This window comes from Hippopotamus amphibius, chromosome 14 (assembly GCF_030028045.1).
Source record: "Hippopotamus amphibius kiboko isolate mHipAmp2 chromosome 14, mHipAmp2.hap2, whole genome shotgun sequence".
Taxonomy (NCBI): domain Eukaryota; kingdom Metazoa; phylum Chordata; class Mammalia; order Artiodactyla; family Hippopotamidae; genus Hippopotamus; species Hippopotamus amphibius.
In genome coordinates, this window is record NC_080199.1 from 34,067,473 (window position 1) to 34,090,255 (window position 22,783).

At 34.2% G+C, this 22,783-nt stretch overlaps 1 protein-coding gene across 7 annotated transcripts in view; it reads right to left on the reverse strand.

Annotated features, from left to right (window-relative positions):
- Window positions 1–586: 586 nt before the first annotated feature.
- Window positions 587–22,783, reverse strand: part of UCHL3 (ubiquitin C-terminal hydrolase L3) — a 42,910-nt gene continuing 20,713 nt past the window's right edge. For 5 of the 7 annotated variants that reach the window (XM_057707296.1, XM_057707295.1, XM_057707294.1 and 2 more), the window contains 4 exons: window positions 10,668–10,859; window positions 6,392–6,467; window positions 1,555–1,613; window positions 587–796 (listed from right to left, as the gene is read on the reverse strand). In XM_057707296.1, the coding sequence (XP_057563279.1) occupies window positions 713–796; window positions 1,555–1,613; window positions 6,392–6,467; window positions 10,668–10,859 (411 nt within the window). In that variant the 3' untranslated portion in view covers window positions 587–712. The remainder of the gene's footprint in view (window positions 797–1,554; window positions 1,614–6,391; window positions 6,468–10,667; window positions 10,860–22,783) is intronic. The other 2 variants (XM_057707298.1, XM_057707297.1) reach the window with 1 other exon arrangement.

Consider the following 22,783-nt stretch of genomic DNA (forward strand, 5'->3'; position numbering starts at 1 on the left):
CTGGTTCTACAACACAGTGAGACTTGCTTACTTTAGGGACTCTGCATTAAATATTCCCTCTACTCTTCCCCACCATCTTTCTATGACTAGCTACTTTTTGCTACTCAGATCTCAGCTTCAAAGTTACTTCTCACAGAAGCCTTCCCTAACCACAAAAATCTAAAGTATCCACTTAGTCACTCCCTAACACAAATCCGACTTTAATTTTCTGCATAGAAGTTATTATCGGTATGTATCGTATTAATGTGCTTATCATTTACCTATTCTCACAAGAACATAAGCTCCATGACTATGGAACTTGCCCATAGTGTTCACTGCTGTAACTTCAGCAACCTAAAACAACGTCCAGTTCATTAAAAGTAGATGCTAAACAAATTTGTTAAATAAATATGATACCTGTTCATCCTATGCATTTGCAAATTGTGCCTGTGTCCCAATATAGAATCTCCCATGAAATGCAAAGAGAATAAGAAAGATATTGCTAGTCATCCAACAAGGTAAATCCTTCACAAGAAAGAAAAGGAAGAAAAGAACTGCAGCTTTAATTTGGGGCAAAAATAATATAAAACACAGATTAAATCAAAACTTAGTTCACATAAAGTTTATTCAGTCAAGAGAATGAAAATATCAAAATTTCTGAGTTAGTGTATGGCAGAAGAAATTTAATTTTGTTGCAAATAATACAGTATTTAGTGTTTCCATTCTGGACAAGCTATGCTGCAGAAAGAGCAATGGCATTGAATCTCAGTTCATCAGGGTCACGTTCCATAAACTTCTTGCAAACTTCTATGGCATCCTATAGGGAAAAAAGATACATAATCCTTCAGTTTAAAAACATGTGTTTTACTTACAAATGATAAATAAATGTTTCATACCTTCCTAATCCATATTCATTTTATATTGCAGACTTCTTTTCTCAAATAAAAAATAACTTAAAGGACACCGGAAGAGTCAATGGCTGGTGGCCTAATCTGATTAGTACAAAAGTATAAAACATGCTGTGTTCATTCTTTAAATATTTTAAAGAAACTTTTAACCTGAAAATTACATATTTCATTGATTCTAAGCCATACAATTTGTTCATAAATTTTAAAATCTCTAAAATCAAGACATAAATGATAGTATCTTGTATTTAACAAAATATAGGATACAATGTGCAACTCTTTCAGTACTATTCTTGTCTTTTTCAAATTTGATACTTATTCAAAAAGCTCTGCAAACCTCTTTATTTGCTGTAGATTTTTAACACAAGTTCAAATTTTTCTTTTTGGATTTTCTCAAGAGAGCCAGGACACAGAGAAATATAGAACAACGATACATCAGTTATCTTTTTTCAAAATTAATTAAATTTATTTATTTATTTTTGCCATCCATGTGGCATGTGGGATCTTAATTCCCCAACCAGGGATCAAACCCATGGCCCCTGCAGTGGAAGTGTAAAGTCTTAACCACTGGACTGCTAGGGAAGTCCTGTACCAGTTATCTTCAGAGATGTTTTAAAGATAACAGGAACATTAATGACACTGAAGGTGGGCCAAAAAGTTTTATTGTTACCTCTAATAAAGTTTCATCACTAGTTTCCCCATGGTTAATTGGAAATGGTTTCCGTCCATCTGTAGAAAATAGACAAATAGGTGACTGGTTAGTTGTTTGTACAGGATAATGTACTTTCTCTGTTTTTAATACTATAAACAATTAACATTTATCTCATATACAAATTTTTTCAATTGACCCAGAAATACCCTTTATCCATGTTGTTTGTTTTATGTGGGATCTAATCAAGAATCACATATTCTATTTAGTCTCCCTTAATTAAAAATGACAGGATAATGTAACACTTTCAACTTTCATTTTCCTCTTCCTGCAGTGAGGCAAATGTTAAAAGATAAAAACAGACATTATTAGAAATGAATACTATCGACTTTAATTTCCTAAAAAGAATATGCAAAATTAATGTCAGCTTTTTAAAAGTTACGACCATCAGAAATATAAAAATTTCTTTCTTCACTTTAAAGCCTTCGGTGAAAGCTCCTAAGTAAGACTGACATGTTTATACCAATGAAAAGGAGCCACTTCAAGGTTTATATATTACTGCTACTAATTGTGTAGCAAGGTAGAAGCATACAGCAACAATCTAAATAACCTAGGATTATTTTACTGACCACCAAAAGTAATTATTATTACGTTGAATAAACTAGTACTTTTTCAATACTATAAAAAAAAGTCCAGAATTATATAAACCCATGCTAACCCAAAGTGAACTGATACTCTGTATCTAAGTCTATAATTTCAGATGTTTTATAAGTGGCACTTCAAGTTCAAGCCATAAAACACAATCCCTTCTATAATTTCATGGCTTCTAAACATAATAAAAATTTTTGAATCAATATACACACATACTTATTGACCTGGACTAAAAGATATGACTTTTAAAGAAAAATATGAGTGAAAATTAACCAAACAAACCAAAAAGCAAAACAGGACAATCATTAAATCTGGATAAATAAAAAAGTTAGAAAAGTACATGGACTATGGTTCATCTGAGGATAATATTTCTATAGTCAAAAGAATATAGACAACTATAACAACACTGGAAGAACAGGACAAAGGAAAGCATGTATTTTTTGATTGGGAGGGAGAGGTAGGTAAAGAGGGTGACAAAGGAAAGCTACATTCTTATCTTCATCGTGGGAAGCCAAGGAATAACACTTAGGCAACTTCCACCTCCAGCCAGAATGAAATAATGTACGGGACTAGGCCTTCCACTGGAAACAACTGAAGGCCTGGACAAAATATCTGAAACAGTTGTTTTATAGACTGGGAAACAGGTAGCCCAGAACTGTTAGTAAGCCTAACAGTAATGCCCGCAATTGCCAGTGCAGGAAAGGGAAACCCAAGCAGCAGTCTCAGTCAGGGGACTGTGGAGAAAGAGAGCAGAGCTCAAGGAGGCGGAGGCAGCTGGAATTCGCACAATGCCAGGAAGACGGTAGCTACACACTTTGGGGAGCTGTTGCTCTCTGTCTGGGACCAGGCCAGGATCGGTGGGCCAGATGGGGGCGGGAAGCCGTGTGTCTGCAACAGAACTTTGGGCTGGGGCGGCCAAGAGCTGGTTTACATACCAGGGGAATGCATAAACCAGAACTGGGATTGACATATATACACTACTGATACTATGTATAAAATATATAACTAATGAGAAGCTACTGTATAGCACAGGGAACTCAACCCAGTACTCTCTGGTGACCTAAATGGGAAGGAAATCCAAAAAAGAGGGGATACAGGTATATGTATAGCTGATTCACTTTGCTGTACAGTGCAAACTAACACAACATTGTAAAGCAAGTACATTCCAATTTAAAAAAAAAGAAAGAAAAGAAAAGAAATGAAGGACAATGAGAGCTAGATTTCCCATGTTCAGAAAAGGAAATCAGAAATATGGATAACACTAGAATCAACTGTATAATACTGAAGTAGAATTATACATCTGGATGTAAATAAATGCTTGCTAATATACAAACAGATATAATTGTGTATGCATGTATATCCACATTCACATGCATGTGTCTATGTATATAATACAAATATTTCCTAGCCCTGTCCTCTGAGAAAGCCTAGAAGTAGTGATATCTTAACAGCAATGAGCACACTTAGCACCCAGGTCTTTGTTCTAATCATTTTCCAGTAAAAGAAACTAGGTATCTTCGGAGAAGTGGCTGAACACAGGGCTGTGGCATGGAAAATAAAAATGAATCAGGAAATGTTCTACCAGAGTTAGAAAGTGCTCTAAGAATGACAGCGACAAATCAACAGCACATATGCCAGGAACTACATGAAGCCCTAAGGACAAGAAAGAGGTGATAATAGAAAGATGAAAAACTCAGTCGCTTTCATCAGTTAACCTTACAAGTAGGTACAGAATGAATATATTACAGACTACCACTATCCTTTGTTATATAACTGTCCTGTAGAAATTAACTTGCACCATGTCTATAATCATATAGCCTTATTTTTTAAAATAAGGGTACTAAGAAATGATTTTTTTCTTAAAAACCATATGCTGCTCTCTTAACCACTGTTTTCTATGCACTAACTCAATACTCCTCTTGCTCAACATTCCTTTTAAATTTATTAGGAATCTGCATCAGGGCTACCGCCAATTATCCTTGCAGTGAGTCAGCAACTGCCCATCTTCATTCATCTTGTATTTATTCCTGTCCTCTGTGACATCTCAAAGATCCCAGCTATTCTTTAGAACTCTGAAATTCTTTAAACTCACTTAAAGAATGTTATCCCCAAAAGGGTCTAATTCTCTAACAGCCACACCGATCATTCTTCCTGCTAAAGAATACTTGAACCTAACAAGACCCTGGTAGTTCTGCTTTTCTTTTCTGACATTCTTACTTCAAACCAATTTTAAAAATCCTTTCGTGTTGATCTTGGCATGCAACAAAAGAGAACCATTCTGAGTATGCAGCCTACCCCTGATATACGTCTTTCCTTCTACTGCCCTTTTTAGCCTCTGAGCTAGCTAATCAGTCAAACTGAGTTTTTTAGAGAGCTCATTCCTTCCCATTGAGATGATCAGAGATTTTTTTTCTTTTGAATATCTTTTAGATGTGATTGTTTGTTCTATTATTAAGTCTCTCACCATGACTTTCATAGTCTCTGATTATGGATCATATATATCATTCCTCTGGCCTTTCCTATATTTACTTTCTTGAAGTCAACTGAATGTGTCTGATAAATCTCAGCACTCTCTTTACTTCCACTTCAACTGGTTATTCTTTATTATTCAAAATTCAGAGCAGGGGCTTCCTAGGTGGCGCAGTGGTTGAGAATCCGCCTGCCAATGCAGGGGACACGGGTTAGATCCCTGCTCCAGGAAGATCCCACATGCCGTGAAACAACTAAGCCCGTGCTCCACAACTACTGAGCCTACGCTCTAGAGCCAGTGAGCCACAACAAGAGAAGCCATGGCAACGAGGAGCCGGCGCACCACAACGAAGAGGAGCCCCCACTCACTGCAACTAAAGAAAGCCCATGCACAGCAAAAAAAAAAAAAAAAAACCCAACACAGCCAATAAAATAAATACATTAAAAAAAAAAAAAAATTCAGAGCAGAAACTAGCTTCCAGCAATCAGAATTTGAAATCCCCAATCCCTATTACATTTTATCTCTATGTAGATTCTAGAGATTGAATTAGCAAAGCATACCTTCCAAATTGCTCTGCAGGTCTGTTATATACTCCCATGACAATTACTTCATTTTAGTTTGGTTCCTACTCAAATCACTCTACTATTGTGGATAACCCACAGGGAGGTACATTTCTTTCCTCTCCTTGTTCCCTTTAATAGAGCCACTTCTTTTCAATAAAGTGTATGACTTTTTTTCCAAATATAAAATCCATCTAAATTTTATGGACCACATTTACAGTCACAATCAGAATCCTTTCGGAACTCTTCAGTCTTTAAATAAGTTAAGGAAAATGAAAGTATAAAGTTAATATTTAACAGCAAATGAGAAGAAAGAGAACTAAAAATCATGGTATCTAGAAATTGAAAAGAATTTCACTTTTTTGTTTCTTTATTTGTCCTTTTCTAATCCAAGAAGTCTCATAGAGAAAGACAAGAAGGACTCCTATGTGCTATCTACTAATTATGAAAAAATCATAAGTTTCTGCTGTCTGAATGAATCAATTAAAACTATCCTCTAATTATCCTCTAAAATTATCCTCTAATTATCCTTTAATTATCAATTAAAATATCCTCTCCTCCAAACAGTCCCTGAAGTAGTCCACCTATAGTTAAACTTTTAAAAGGTAAGTGCAGGTACAGGCCAAAATACTGAGTAATTAAGCATGGGTACTTTGACACATGCCTTAGGGAACTGTTGCCAGAAAACATAGACTCCTGTAAAGTCTCTTTAAAAATCATATGTGATAAAAAGGGATAGGACAAAATCCTGAAAACTAGTAATACTCATTATTGAATACAAAAACTAGTCATTATGAATAATACACTATGTTTTAAAACTAGTTTCAGGATCAAGATGATTCATCCAAGATGTTTATAACTGACTCAAAAATTTAGTAAAGACTGCTGAAGTGATTCACAGGAGTTTCCTATAATGATTTTTACTTTCCTGCTTTGCTAAAATGCAAAGGTGGTATGCAAGAATTCTTGAATTATAAGTTACTTGAACATCAAAAACATTTTAATTTTTTCTAGTGAAAAATCTTAAGTGGAAAACTTCCATTATGCCCAACTCAATGTTATACAGTAATCAATTAATTTAAGTAAACACAATAAATATCAACAGTCATGTTTATCACAAATACAGATTTTCCCATTTACTATTTCTCTCCCCAGGATAAATTAAAATAGTTCTTACCTAATTCATAGAGATGCCCATCTACATGAACTAATGCAATAAAATGAAGATCTACTTTTTCATCTATATTTGGTGCCTGGAATAGGAGGGGAAAATACATATTATATATATTAGTAGTCAAACAAATCAATTATTTGATACAAATAATATCAAATGACATGAAAAAACATTAATCCAATATAATTCAAGGCTTAATCTTTGATATGGTGGACAAAGAGTGAACATGCCTACATTTGTAACAAATGTGCTCACCCATCAACAAGGAAAACACTGACTCAAAGCACATCTTTCCTAATCTCAACTGATCTAAAAACCTAAAGTTTAAAAAAAACAAAAAACAAAAAAAACTAAAGTTCTGATCACTTTAGAAGCCCCAGCACTTAGCACAACACCAGTACATAACATGTACAGTGCATACTTGATGAATGAAATGAACTAATCTAATTTCGAAATTTGAAATAATAAAGATTTTAGAAGTTTAATACTAGCATAAAGAGTTAAAAAAACTCTTTTCAAGTTAAATTGAAAGACATCAAAAAATGAGTTCTTCCCTTAATGATTTAACCTTAATAAGCTCACTTTTTGAACAATGCAAAATAGACTCAGAATAAAAGAAGTATGTTTATTCCTCCTAGATTCAAAAAGTTTAAAAATGAATAGAAGCAAGAAAATAGCCCAAAAGATTAAAGGAGAAAAAGGGAATATGAGCAGATTAAAGTGAAATTTAACTGAGCCTACGATTTTCCTCTTGCTTTCTCAGTGAACTATTTGAAATTAATTCAATTTGCATGAGCAATATGTGCTACATTTCTTAGACATTCAAATAACGTATGTGTACTTGATTAACTAGCACTGTCTATGATATACAGTAACTACACAGATAACAGTAACGTGTGTTAGCTATATACCAAATCTAAATGGTTTGAAATGAAATAAATCACTGTTAAATGCAAGTACAACTTTTAGAGGCAGAAGTTTTGAAGTGGCATAAATCGAATTATATGTTTTACTATTTAATATCCAGTAACACAACAGCATCAACTCTAAAATTTTTATTTTTTTCACCCTCGAGTAATTATATAATTTTAAATTTTACATATATTTAATGAACTTTTCGGATGCAGAAATTGAAAGGTACAGAATAAACATTACTATTTTGGATTTACTGGATGCTTCTGAAACATTTACAGATAGTAACTCATCTAATCTCACAGTATTCTTCAGAGATTATGTCCCTCCAATGACAAACTGGAACAACGCAACATGAATTGCTGCGGCAGACTAGCTCTTCCTAAACTCAACTCAGAACGAAAGAATTCCACGGCTGGCAGGACTCGCAGTTCCTTGGCTTCACTGTCGCTCCAGCACTAGACTGCTCGCTACTGCAGCCCCATCTTGTGGCAGCCCCGCCAACAACGGGCAACTGCCACTAGGTTTCCGGGCAGCCTCTTCCATTTTGACAATTTTGTTAGAATTATCCCTCATACTGAGGCAAAAAATGTGCCCCAACATTTTTCATCATATGAAAAAAGTCTGATCCCTCTTGAACATGATATTTCTTCCAGCACTGAATCAGATAGTGATAATGAGTTCCCTTATTTTACTGGTCAGAGAATCAAAAATTTTAGTGATCACTCAATCCAATACCCCCATTTCACCAATGGCCAGAAGAGAACCCAATTTTTCACGGCTAAATCTAGGCAATTCCACAAACTATAAATTCAATTCTATAACGAGAACACTAGAAAAAATTCCTTATCCAACTAAGCAGGGGCTTGACTTAGAATAATACCTCTTATAGCTTCTGTTTTTTATATTCTGTCAGTAAATACAACCATGGTAGAGATAAAAGTAATACAACCAGAATCAGAGACCTGAATATGCACCTAATTCCTGTGAGCACTGGGTTTTTTTTATCCATTTTGAGATTTACATGAAATTCATGAAACTACTTTGTAAACTGTTAAGTGCCATATAAACATTAATATTACATGTAATATTACAATACTAATACTACATTATTATAAGTGTAAGAAATCACTAAACCTAGTGACTCAAAAGTGTGAGTCATTGTACTTTTTATCCAAAAGTGCATACCAAAAATACAAAATGCTAAAAAGGGCATGAAAAGCCTTCAAACTATTATAAAAGATAAGAAATGCTCAAAATTTCTAAACTTTCCACAAAACCTCAGTACCTATTACAAGCCTATTCTTTTGGTCAACTTCAATTAGTCAGAATCCGAAATCTATACTTATCCAATTGCTTAAACATTATCCCACTAAAAACAAGAACAATAAACAAAAAACAAATTCCAATAAGTCTTCTGTTTCAAAAAATGACCAATAAATAAATTACAAAAGGCAAAATCCAGAAGCTACAAATTAATTTTTGCCTACATTTTTACACACTATTTTTTACAAAGTTTCTTAATTTAGAACACACTTAACTCGAAGAATTAAAAAGCAATGACAAATAAATTGGATAGAAATTAACTAAATATTAAATAAAATTTTCAAATTTTAAAAAATAGTTTAAATTTAATTTGTAATTGTGGCACTAAATATATACCAGGCTCTGTTCTAAGTGCTTTATAGGAATTGACCAATTAATTATCATATAAACCCTATGAGGTAGGTCATATAGTTATACCCACTGTACTCTCAAGAAAATCGAGGCACAGAGGTGTTAAGTAACATGCTCTAGGTCACAAAGCTAGTAAGTGATAGAATCTGGTTTCAAATCCAGGCAATGTCATTCTAGAACCCATGTTCTTAACCACTAGGCTATGAAAACACTTATGAAGCTATAAAGTAATGGAATTAATGTGGAGAAAAGATCAAAATTACATAAAAACATAAAACTGGGAATGCCAATTTTTATGACATGTTCATTTATATTTAGAATATTTTTTAAGTACAAAGGAATTTATTCCTACTTAGAATCAATTGTGCCCAAGTCAGAATTTACAAAATTAGGGTTTTACTCTGATCATCTAATTCACTTGTATCTCCTAGTGTACCGGTGTATGGCTCAGCAGGGAAGCAATAAATATCAGATGGATAAAAAATAAATATGACAGATGCACGCTGTGACTCAGTGAGGACAATGAAATAGAGAGACACCAGTTTGTTGATACCAGTTTTTTGATGAAAGGCTATTTTGATCACCATACTGATATTTGATGGAAGCAGATGTTTAAGGAAAACTGCCAAGACTCCACTTCATAGTTTGAGAATAGCTCTAGAAGAGTAATTAAGGGGAAAGAAAGAATGTTTGACACCAGCTTTTAATTTTTTAGGCATTAAAGTATGTGCAACCAGACTTCCTCTGGCTTCAAAAGTCACTGAAGTGTCAAGTTTTGTATAAATGTATGGCATGCACCAAATTCTTCAGATGTAGCATTTTTAGGTAGGCTCTGCAAAGCTGCAGTCATTACCATTAATTTTCTAAAACATCACAAAGACAAGAACTATAGTTGCCATCCTGCATCTTATTTCAATTATGAGAATTATTAGAATTCCATCATCAACCTCAAGATAATTAGCACGGATTAAAAGAACAAATGTACTTTTTAACAGTTTGCTAATATTATCAACTTCAGAAGGAGAAATTATAAAATTTCTGGGAAGCCTATACCAATTCACAGGGAGAAAAATCTTCACCTCCTACTTGAGAAAAGATCTTTAGAAACTGAATAGGCAGGGAAGATTGGATCAAGATTAAACCAAGTACCTGAGCCACCTCAGGGAATAAAATAGCTTAGATGAAACACCCTACACCATGAAGGAGTAGATTAAGGACAGAATAAGTAAAGTAACCCAGAGCACGACAAGAGACTAAAGTCATGTTCAGAAACATGAAAAAAAATAATAATAATAAAGTAAGAGATGGCAAAGAACTCAGAAGGTACACAGCATTTGTTGACCTGAGTCAACTAAATGAAACTGGAAAGATGAAGGGTAAGAGAATACGTATTCACTTTAACAACTGACAGGAACTTAAACATTATCATGAATGTTGGTCAACACTCATCAAAAGGCAGGGACCCTTATGTTGGCATTATATGGAGTGGAAAGATGGATGTTCACCAAGGCACTGGTGAAAGTCAAGCTAGACTGCAAAGCATAGAGGTATGCTTGCAATCTTATTGGGGGAGAAAAAGCTAATGGTTGATGAACCAAGAGAAAAGTACTTTGAAGACTGAAGAAGTTTAAGGAAAAAAATGGACTGCCCCTGTCACTAGAAGAAGAGATGGAAGATTGACTACACTTACAACAGAATGGAGACCCAAAGATGGTAGGCGCAAGAAGGGTCGCCAGCGACGAAGACGGAGAGATGGACTGGTAGCCTTTGCAGGGCCTACATGGTTACGTTTGACCCAGGGCAGGGATGCATGGTGACACAATGATGAGGCCTTCGCTCTGCAGTGGCTAGAATGAGGCTGTGATGAGGATGGCGAGGAGGACTACATAATTAAAAAAGAGAACATTTTGCTTAGACCACGTTACTGGAAGATCAGTTATTCTTAAAAGCAACGTATGGTCATACTTGGATTTATATGGTCTAGTACTCTTAATCAATCACAATTTAGAAAAGGATCACAAATGAATATTAGTTAAAGACACGTAAAGTGGAAATACATAACCAAAGTATCAGGTTATATTCCATAGCTTCCATTGAGTGAACATCTGAAATATCCTCATCTGTATAGCACAGACTCATGGAATTATTTAAAAGCCACTAAAGTGGAATTATTACATCAAATTGTTTAAAACACACACACACACACAAAACATGTAACACATACAAAACATACAAAGAATTATGTGTAAAAGAAAACTGTATGGTGAAGTAATCAACACTTAAGGAAAAAAACAACTTCAAAATACAGAGGAGTGAATAAATCCCTTAGAAGCTGATGCCATGCATAAACTATCTTCTTACCTAGGCTGGAAAGTTAAATGGAAACTATCATGGACTATTAGCCATCTTTTGGTAAAAACACAAAAACAAAAAAAACAGTATCAGTTAAAATATGTATCACTTGTTTTGTGCCAGGCACTCTTTTAAGCACTTTACACGTATTAATTCATTTAATCTCCCAGTAACCCATAAGATAGTTACTGTAATTATCTCCACTTTACAAATGAGAAATCAGAGAACAAAGAGCTTAAGTAACGTAACCCAGGTCACACTGCCAGGAAGTGGCAGGGCTGGGATTCAAACACAGGAAATCTGGTTCTAGAATCCAATGATCTTAATCAGTATGGTGTACAGCCTAAGTGGCCAAGAAAGAGATTTTAATACTAATTTATTAGACCAGATTCCAATAAGCGGAGGAGTATTCCTCTTAAAATCAGATTTTGGGGAGTCACCTTTTTGAACACCATTGTACCACAAAAGATGAATCTGATCCAAGAGTTTTCCACAAAGTGCACATGCTAATAATAAACTTATTAATGGTAATCCAAATGTTAATTTTACAATTGTCACCTCCAAAACACCAGTACGTGAAACTGAGTTTAAAACAGTATGATAAAATTATAATCATTAACAACCATAGTGAGAAGTAATAAAAATAGTGATATAAGTCCTTGCTTAGTGATAATGGATTTCACTAACCATGATCTATTTTCTTTAGGAAAATAAAGGGGTTTTCCTTGAATGATTTCTAAGACCCTTTCAACCCTGAAAATTCTACGATCCTACTCAGTACTTTTGATCTATGTCAATAACATGATAACCTAAAATGAAACTATAATTGTGATGAGGGTTTTAAAAACATGTTTGTAAACAGTTTGGCTGCTCACAAGAAGAAGCAGTCAATTAGAAGTACTTAAATGAGTCCTATACTTGGCTCTATATGGGAGCAAAGGTGTATATAATAAAGTGTCTGCTCTCACAGACATAGTTTAACAGAAGTTTGTCACATTCAATCTGATTACATGTAAATAAGAGAAAGAGAGGGAAGAGTGGGGAAGAGGAAAAGGAAAATGGACGGAGAAAAAATGGAGTAAAGAGAGAGAGGAAGAGATGACTAACGAGTAGTGAAGGAAACAAAAATTTTCTAAGACTCTGAGGAAGGAGAGACTACTAAACCAGAGGCAGAACTAAAGGTGCACACTGAAAGAACATATCGGGGTTGGGCAGGCAAAATGGGAAAGGTATTCCTGGCAAAGAATTCAGTGTGAGGAAAAGCATTAAAACAGGAATGAAGATAACAAGTTCGGAGGACTAGACTATCAGGTCTGGGATCTGACTTTACCCTTTTCATCTAAGTTATCCTGTTACTTGTCCATAGGTGCTGGCAGAAGACATGCGACAGAGACAAAGGACTTTTCTCACAGCACAGCAAGGAGCACGATCGTCCCTGTGCTGGCATCAGTTCACATGAGGGCAGCATGGAGGGCCCAGGTGGATGGCTGCACACACAATGGGCTGCATCACAGGAGAGGAACACGGAGCTTGGGGAAACTGATGTCTTACAATAAGCAGTAAGCAAATGTGCTCTTTGTTCTAGAGGGACGTACCTCATCCCACACAGCGCTTACTGGGAGAAAAGTGATTTCCAACTTCAAGTATGACAGCTCTCTTCTTTTTTTTTTTTTTTTTTTGGCACACGGGCTTAGTTGCTCCGTGGCATATGGGATCTTCCTGGAGCAGGGATCGAACCTGTGTCCCCTGCATTGGCAGGCAGATTCTTAACCACTGCGCCACCTAGGAAGCCCGACAGCTCTCTTCTTTTGCCATTTTTTGAAGAATGCTTTTTTTAAAACTTTTCAAAAATTAATTTCAAATTTACAAAGAGTTACAAAAATAAAAAGAGTACAGGAAACACCTAGATTTACCTATGGCATTGTACCCTAATTTGCTTTATCATCTGTACTTACACTCTCTTCCTCTCTCTCCACATAGTTTTTTTTGGGGTTTTTTGTTTTGTTTTGCTTGTTTTTTGTTTTGGGTTTTTTTTTTTTGCTGCCTTTAAGTAAAAACTTAGATCATTGACTTGAAGCCTTTTTTCTTTTCTACTATAAGCATTCAGCGCTATAGATTTTTCTCTAACGCCTGCCTTTGTTTTCCACCATAAGCATTTAATGTTACGGATTTTTCTCAAATCCCTGCTTTAGCTTCAACCTGTAAATTTTGATATATTTAATAATTTTTCATTTAATTCAAAATGTTTTCTAGAAAACAAACTTACGGTTACCAAAGGGGAAAGGGGAAGTAGGGGAGGGATAAACTAAGAGTTTGGAATCGGCAGATACAAACTACTATGTACAAAATACACAACAAGGTCCTGCTGTATAGCACAGGGAACTATATTCAATATCCTGTAATAAACCATAATGGAAAAAAAATATGAAAAGGAATATATATACCTATAATTGAATTACTTTGCTATACACCAGAAACTAACACATTGTAGATCAACTATACTTCAATTTTAAAAAAATTTTTAAATGTTTTCTAATTTTCTTTGTGACTCCCTCTTTGATCCATAAGCTATTCAGAAGTGTGTTGTTTAATTTCTAAATTTGGGGGAATTTTTCAGATACTCTTTACTGTTATTAATTTCTAATTTAATTCCATTACAGTTAGAAAATATTCTTTGTATAATTTAAATTTTTTAAAAATTTTTGATTTATTTTCTGACCCAGAATATGGTCTATCCATGTGCACGTAATCATTTTTTAGAACAATTTAAAAAGCAAAATTTATCTTATATTTACCTTCACTTGTTTAATTTCCAGTGCTTGCCAATTCTTTGTGTAGATTCAAGTTGTAGTGCAAGAAAGCTTGTAATGAATTCTCTCCTTTTTTTTTGTCTAAAAGACTTTATTTCTCCTTTATTTTTGAAAATTATTTTTGTTTCATCAAATTATTTCAGCACTTTAAAAAACTTTTTTTTTTTTTTTATATTTATTTGGTTACGCCGAGTTTTAGTTGCAGCACACGGGATCTTCATTGCCACGTGTGGGATCTTCGTTGCGGCATATGGGATCTAGTTCCCTGACCAGGGATCAAACCCAAGCCCCCTGCATTGGGAGTGCAGAGTCTTAACCACTGGACTACCACTGAAGGCCTTCTCTTTTCCTTCTGATTCTACCTACACATATTAGATCCTTTGAAAATGACCCCACAGCTCTTGGGTGATCTGGGGGATTTTGCTGTTTTTTTTTTCCCTACAATTTTTTATTTTTGTGATTCAGTTTGGGTAAATTTTTAGCAATTTATCTTCACATTTATCAATTCTTTCCTCAACACTGGTGAATCTATTGGCAAACCCATTAAAGGCATTCTTCACCTCTGGTACTGTGTTTTTCATTTTTAGATTTCCATTAAATTCTTTCTTACAGCTCTGAGCTCTCTGTTGATATTCCCCATCTGTTGGTACACATTGTCTACCTTTTCTACTTTAGCCCTTAACATATTAATCAGACTTATTTTAAATTGCATCTGACAGTTCCAACACCTGGATCATATCTGAGTCTGATTCTGTGGATTTCTTTGTCTTGTGACAGTGTGTTATTTTTCTTGTTTTCTTCTTTGTCTTATAATTTTTGATTAAGAGGCATACATCCTGTGTAGGAACAGAGAGACTGAGATAAACAGTATCCGTGTCTGGGAATGGACATGCCTACTCTTCTGTTAGGCCTTTAGTGGAGTTGAGTCAATCTAGTTAGGAGTTGTGCTGTTTGGTTTGTTTTTGCTATGATTATCCTCAGCAATCTACCAGTTTAAAATCTGTCTCACGTTATCGTGTGCTTAGGGTAGGAGCTGGGCTGCTGGATGCTTTCTTTTTCAATGTTCTTGTGCCGCTCATAGCTTTAGGATTTTTCTCAAGAGTCTATGCCTCAGAGAAGGTCTCTCTTTAATGCTCTTGACCTACCGCACACATTAACACTTGTTTGTTGGTGCTGGCTGGTCTAATGGTAGGAAGGTGAAGGCATTCTTTGTTGATCTGGCTCAGCCTCCATCATAAGTGGGTTGTTTGTACCTGGATATCAAGGACAAGGCTTTCTAAGGGATCCTTCTCTCCTCCATTGATTTCTCTCACAGGAGTTTCCTATCCCTCCCCTGAACAGGTAGTTTTACCTGTTCCCTTCTCCAAGGAAGGTTTCCTGTGTCAGCATCATTAGGTTTTATTCCTTGGGGAGAAGAATCCAGGCCCTTCCCAAAGTAGAAGCTGCTTCCTTCCCCCAGGCCTGCACCTTAGGGCTCTCTCTTGCCTTGTCCCTAGTTTAGCTTATAGGCACCCAGTGAGGTCTGTGGAGAGTGGATGTGAGCTCCCCTTTGGCACTGTTTACAGAGACTTTATAGTATCATGCCAGCCTATACCTGACCTTTAGCAATTTATTAAAATTTTTAACATTTTCTACAAAGAAAAAAAATCACATTCTTCATGCTGCTTTCACTTTCCATATATTTTGGGCATCTATCCCCCTGAATAAGTATATATCTCCATTATTTTTCATGACAACATATTATTCCTTAAATAGATATACCATAAACACATTATGGCTCTTTAGTTTGTATCTAGTTTTCTACAATTATAAACTATGCTGTAGTAAATATATTCACACAGGTATCTTTATAAGTTCGTCAGTCAACAACGATAGCTAACGTTGAGTGCTTACTATTCCATGCCAAATGTTCTAAACTATGGATGCTACAGATTCTCACAATGATCCTACTAAGGTAGAAATTACGATCATTTCTATTTAAAGATGAAGATACAATCTTTGCCAAACATTATCAGATTATCTACGGGTAACCTTACCCCTCTTTTTGCTCATCATGTTTTCCACATATAAGAGGAAGGAATGAAAAAAGAAATGATATGTTCAGGAGCACACCCTCCTGAGTGAGTTCCACACATCAAGGTGCACGTGTGTATGCATGTGTTCCTATTTGGCAATCGTTTTACAACATGAAATATTAAGACAGTACATTACTACATTATGACTGTCTTTCTTGCAACTACCTTGTAGTGCTCTTAGGAAAACCTTTTATCCACTGTCTTATTGCCAGCATACTAAGTATTGTTTTTCATAAGTAAATGAGTATGTTGAAATGTGAAACATTAGAACCAATAATCCTAAATTTTCACTCTAGGCATACATATTTCTACCTCCTAAAGCTAAAGGAACATAATATATACACCTTTTTTCCAACTGTACAATTTGTAAAGATAATTTAATTCATAACATAGATATAACTGTGTAATCATACATGTTTTCAATTCCAATGAAAGTTTATATAATTCAGGAAAGGACTTACAAGTAATATCATTTTAAGAGATAAAAGGACTTTGATATGAAGAATGCTAGGCTTTCTCTTAGAATTACAAAGATTAAAGACATTCACCAACTTTTAAATTGCCATAATATTAGCTGTCAAAGTAACTAAGTTAGCTTTGCTTTCAAATATGAAAGTTTAAACTGTGAGTAGAATCTTCAGAATAAACATCCAATTTCCTTTCCATACTAATTGGAAAAGATCAAATATCTACAGCTTATTCTTGAGTCTTTCAGAAGATTTTAATAAAGAGCTCACTTTCTAGAGCATCTGAATAAAGAACTCACTTCCTCAGTTTTTCAGTTCTGGTAGAAGAATCCAAAATTATTAAAAATTATGCATTTCATTAGACTTATTAACAACATCAATGTCTGCCAGGACATTAACACTGAACTTGTGCCCCCTCTGCTTACTGTGTGGGTTTGCAACAGTATAACAAGACTTCACATACACCACTGCAATATAACCTATCTCTTCAGTACAGTTTTGAAAAAACCAGAATAGACTTTTCAGAAACCCTAGGAATTAAATGTTTTGCTCTGCAGAAAGAACTCTAAGGAGTTTAACAAATACTTTTTACATAAAGGAGTTAGGTACAGACATTCATTTTGAGATTTTTAAGCTTTCTGATTCTTATTTAAATCCTCTGAGTTTAAAAAAAAAATACAGAGTGAGCTATTTGGATACAGCCCATAAGCATCATGACAGTGTTGGGGTTTTTTAGAGGCACAAGGACTTAGCTGACTTGCCCAAAGTCATATAGCTAATGACTCTCAAAGCCAGAGGCGGAACCCATGACTCCTGGCTCCAATTTCAGTGTTTTCATTACATACAAAGCCACCCGCCCCATCAACTGTCAACTACCTGATTCAAAGAGGCAAACCTATTACTATCTCTATCTGTATTCCCCAAACAATTGACAGTTCAAATCTTTCTATTTTCAAAGTTATAACTAGTTCAGAAAAAAACCAAAAAAACCAAAGTACCTGGGTCCTAAAGGGCCAAATTACTTTTCCTTCACAGTTCATGTGTATGTTACTCTGTATGTGAAAAAATGAGTCAACTGCTCTTTAAACTGTTTAATAACTACAAAATTAGAAATGTCATGAAGGCTAAAAAAATATGTATATATTTCAAACCTTTAATAAAAAGGTGGAAAGAGTGTGTCGGTCTACAAACCCAAATTACTTCTCCTTCAGTTAATATACATTCTTTGGGTGTATGAAAAATAGATTACTCTTTAAAGTACTTAATAATAACTGAAGAATTAGAAATGTTGTAAAGGCTAAAAATAAATAATACAGACCTTTTAACAAAGGGGGCAGAGGGTCAGACTAATATTACTTCTCTATTAAGAAATCAAGTGTTTGGTAGTTTATCCTAAGTGCTTAAATCTAAATTATTCTAAAATGTTAAAATAAAGTAAGTAGATATTGGCTTACACCCAAAATGTTTTCCCATTTAAAAGGGCATCCTGTTATTAAGAAAAATATCACTATAACCATGTAATTTCCTAAATATAAAGGGATCATTGGCTGGTAGATACTTAAAATAATTACTGTTGTCCAAAACATAGATAACATAATTACCAAAAGACTGTGGTTGGTTTATGAGTAAGACTTTATGTTTAATATAAGGAGAAATCTACTGCTAAGAGCTAAGCTAACTTAGCTCTAAGGGCAAGAAAGAACAAAGTATTCAGCACAACTCCAAATAGTTATTTATCTATAATTCATTACATATTTGCATTAAATTATTTGCTGATTCTAGCTTTGCTATTAGGACAAAAAAAAAACTTAAAATTTTAAAAACTTCACTTTATTTTTGTTTGTTTTAGCAATTTTGATTTATCTATACATTTTGTTGCCTTAAGAGCATGGACAGTACTTACTAGCTGTGTGACTTTGGACAAGTTAGTAACTTCTTTGTCTTCCAGTCTGTAAAATGGCGTAACATATATCTTAAGGAACTGAGAAGAATAGAGTAGGATACACACAGTGCTTAGGATAATGCCTACCACATCAGACACGTTCAGTAAATGGTAACCATCATTATAATAAAATGACAGACATACTTTTACAAGCAGCGAGAATTGAGAAGCTGAGAATACTTGGCAACTGATAGTTTCCACTGCATTCACCCATAAATAACACTTAAGAATAACCAAGACTGATACGTAACACCCCAAAAGGATTCCCAATGTTTCCAGCAACCCCAGGTATCTCATGGTGAGAATCTTTTGTCTTGAATACCTACAAAATCATTCCTTTTATTGACCTATTGACAAAATACATACTTATTCATGACAATTAAATTTAAGTTATTTCCAGAATAGGACATGTCCTTTCAAACTTCAGAGATACCACTGTCTTAAAAAAAGGCACAAGGAAAGGAAAAAAGATAGGAATTTCTCTACAGCTTCCAAATGCCATGAAAAGATGAAAAGAAGTAAAATTAAAAATGTGGGCATACATGCATGAGGACATGTACAGATATATAATACTTTAGAAGTTTAAAATCAAAATTATAAATTAATTCCAAATGGACTCCTATAGATTTGAATAAACTTCAGCATAACGCAATGAATTACACTAAATTTGAGTTCCAAATTTAAAAGAGGAAAGTAAAACCAGATTCATGCAAAAGATGCAAACGTTCCTACAAAGTATCCATGTTCAGTTGGCAAAGAAATAAAAGTGAAACATGGGCTAGATATCAAAATACATAAAATACCACTATATATTCCATTGAAAATGGCAAATTTCTTCATTTTGCTCACCTAATAAATCAAGATACCCACAGATTTCTAGATATTCTTTAAAGACTCTTTTTCTCTTACTGGTTTAACAACTGTATTTTCTCAGTTCCATTTACTATTCTCCATGGCAGAAATGCTTATTAAGATAACGACCTATACATTACATTAAATTCAAGCTTACCATTGTTAAGCTGGCCAAACTAAGTCCCAGAAACTCTTTTTTTTTTTTTTTTTTTAACAATTTGAGAATAGCTCCAAATAAGATTCTCATTGACTACAAATGAAAAAAATCTTAAATCTTAACATAACCCTTTGTTTTGGAAAGTTGTGGTTTAAAATAAAACAAAGAGAAAAGCCTCAAATATTATTACAATCTCAACTCCATTTTTATTGCTGGAGACATTTTTAGATAGAAGAGTTACATCTAGTCAGGTCTGGAGGAGTAAACTGATGAGTCTGATATAAGAAAGTACTTTAATAATAGTTATACATCTCAATTTCCAAAACCTTGATACTGGAGAAAATAAGAACAAGAAGATGATGCAGAAAGAAAAAAAAAAAAGAAAAACAGACTACTTTGATTCATTTAGGACAAACACTTGTTAACCTAAGAAGGGAAAAAAAGTGTAAACAGAATATTCTGACCCTTTCAACAACTAATTTAATCCATTTAACCATCATTCATTTTCAAGTGATATTAGATCAAGAAGAACTGATTACATGTATGGAGAGACAATATCACTGCTTGAAAACAAAGGACCAAAAAAAGAACAATTTCAATAATATTTCCCCCACTATGACTAATCCTAATTTGTACTTCCTCCTTCAAACTCAGCTGTCCCATTCATCTCCACACGTAATCTTTAAATCAGCTTCTATTCAGGGAATGATATACAGAAAAAAATGATAGCAATAGAAGAAGAGAAAAAGGCAAAAGTGTAAGGAGTTAGGACAGAAGGTCCAGAGCATTTCTCAATTTTAAGAACGACATAAAATGAAGTTGCCCCCAAAAGGTCCACCTCACATCTTGTTGGAATGGAATAGAGAAAAAGGGATATGGAAAATAAATGGAAAACAAAAAGAAAGATCAGAAAGATGCAATTTCAGATTTCTTGACAAAACTGGACTATACAGCTTAAAATGCATGATACTTTGCATCAGAGTTTCATTTACTGTTCCCATCTGATTCTCCCAAGACAATCAGGACCTTAAATTATACATCATATAAGTTTCTTCCTAATATCTTCCATTTCTTTCAAAGTCAAGGAAAGAAGAAAATAAATCCCTAAAGAAGGAAAATAAATGTGAGAGCATCTTACTTAACACCTTGTAATTCTAACATAATCAAAATAACGAAAAACTATACTTCAGAATAAAATGAAGCCATGCAAACTATACTTATACATCTAATGAAGATAAAATGTGACACTATTTCCTCCCCCACTGCTGACAGTCTGCACTAATTGGGCCAAAAAAGCAAACTGGATACACACACACACAAACAATTTATTTTAAAATTGTGTATACCTATACATGAACACACACTTGAAATCAGAATTTACCCATTGCTTACCCAATAGTCAAAAAATCCCTTGTCTTATAGGACAACACTAACCAAATTACCTATTTCACTGTAAATTAATTACAATTTAATTTCACGACTGAAATTCATTTCATAAACTTTTACAGCAGATCTTCGAATAGTCTTAGCAATCAATCATATTATTCCCCTCTATCAAACGAGCCAAAATTTAAAAACAGAATTCAGCACTGGCAACGGCTATTTCTGAGGTTATTTGCACTGAAGTAAGAGATCCTTGAAGACAAAAACTGGATCTTATCTATCTCTGTATATATAGTTCCCAGTACCATACCTGGCATAGTAGGTGATCAATCAGATTACTTGGTTAATCAAATGAAAGACAGACAATAATTTCGTATTATGTAACAAGAACTTTAAAAATGTTTATCCCCTTGACTCAAGGTAATTCTACCTACAGGAAAGCATCTTAAAGAAGAACCTAGAATGAATACACGAATAAACAAAGATATTCAATGAAGTTATATGTTTAATTTGAAAAACTGAAAACAATCTAAATATCAAAAGTTAAGGAAATTTGGAAGTAAATTATGGTTCATTCCCATGAGACTATACACCCATGAGGAATTATTTATAAAGAGGTTTTGATGAAATAAGAAAATATTCATGACAAAATATTAAGAAAAAAATCTCACAAAAGTGTCTGATTTCAACTTTTAAAAATTAGCTAAAAAAGATTTGAAGTAAAAAAAACATAAATACTAAAAGTATTTTTTGCTACATTTTCCATACGGGCATGTTTATTTAAATACATACATAAAACAATTGTGCCAGTTTCTATTATTTTTAATTATTACTATAAATTTGTATGGAGCTTCCTGAGCAGTATAATAAATTTATTATTTCTATAAAAAGTTAAATAAACAATAAATCATCAGGAGATCTCTATTCATATCTGGGCTGGCTCCTAAATTACTATGGACAAATCACAAACTTTATAAATTGCTTTTTAGGTAAGTATCGATGAAGTAAAACTAGAGTCTGAAGGCAAATAAAATGTTCTTTTGAATTTTTCTTTTCTTGCCTTTACATTTGACTTGCATATTATTTCCATTATTGTTATCACTGTATTTGTTCACAATTTAAAAAACACTTAATTTCCTTATATCCCATTTTTGTTCTTTTATCTTCCCAATCTTAAGTGAAACATGAAAGCAGTAACTTTCAGTATAGGTTAATGAAGCGTAAGTGAGGTGGGGCTACTGTTCAAATATCTGGATTAACCAAAGTCTGCCAGACAATCATGGTGGGATTCGGAACAACAAGTAAACAACTACTCTACGTCCGCATGTTACGGCCAATCTTCTAAAAAGACTACTGTGTTTTGGTGGCTCATCTTACTGATTCCTCATTTTGTATCCAAATCTCTGCATGCAGTAAGGCTCCTGTCTACTCCAGTTCCATGAAAACGTTCTGACAGAGAGTATCAATAATGTCGGCTGTTATTACACTATTATTACTGGCTCCTCTTCTTTTACCCACTCCTTTAACACCTATGTGCCCAAGCATTTATTGTGGTTCAGCACTACTCTCCCTCTGTAGAATTCTCAAGGTTCTAACTACTCTCTGACCAAATACAAGACTCCAGATATCTCCCTGGAGCTTTAGACTCCATATTCAGCTTCTACAGAGATGACCCATGAACTCACCTTAAACTCAATATGCTGAACACTAAACACACCATCTTTGGTGGCTCCCCATTGTAGATGGGGATGCTATTATTTTCACTTTA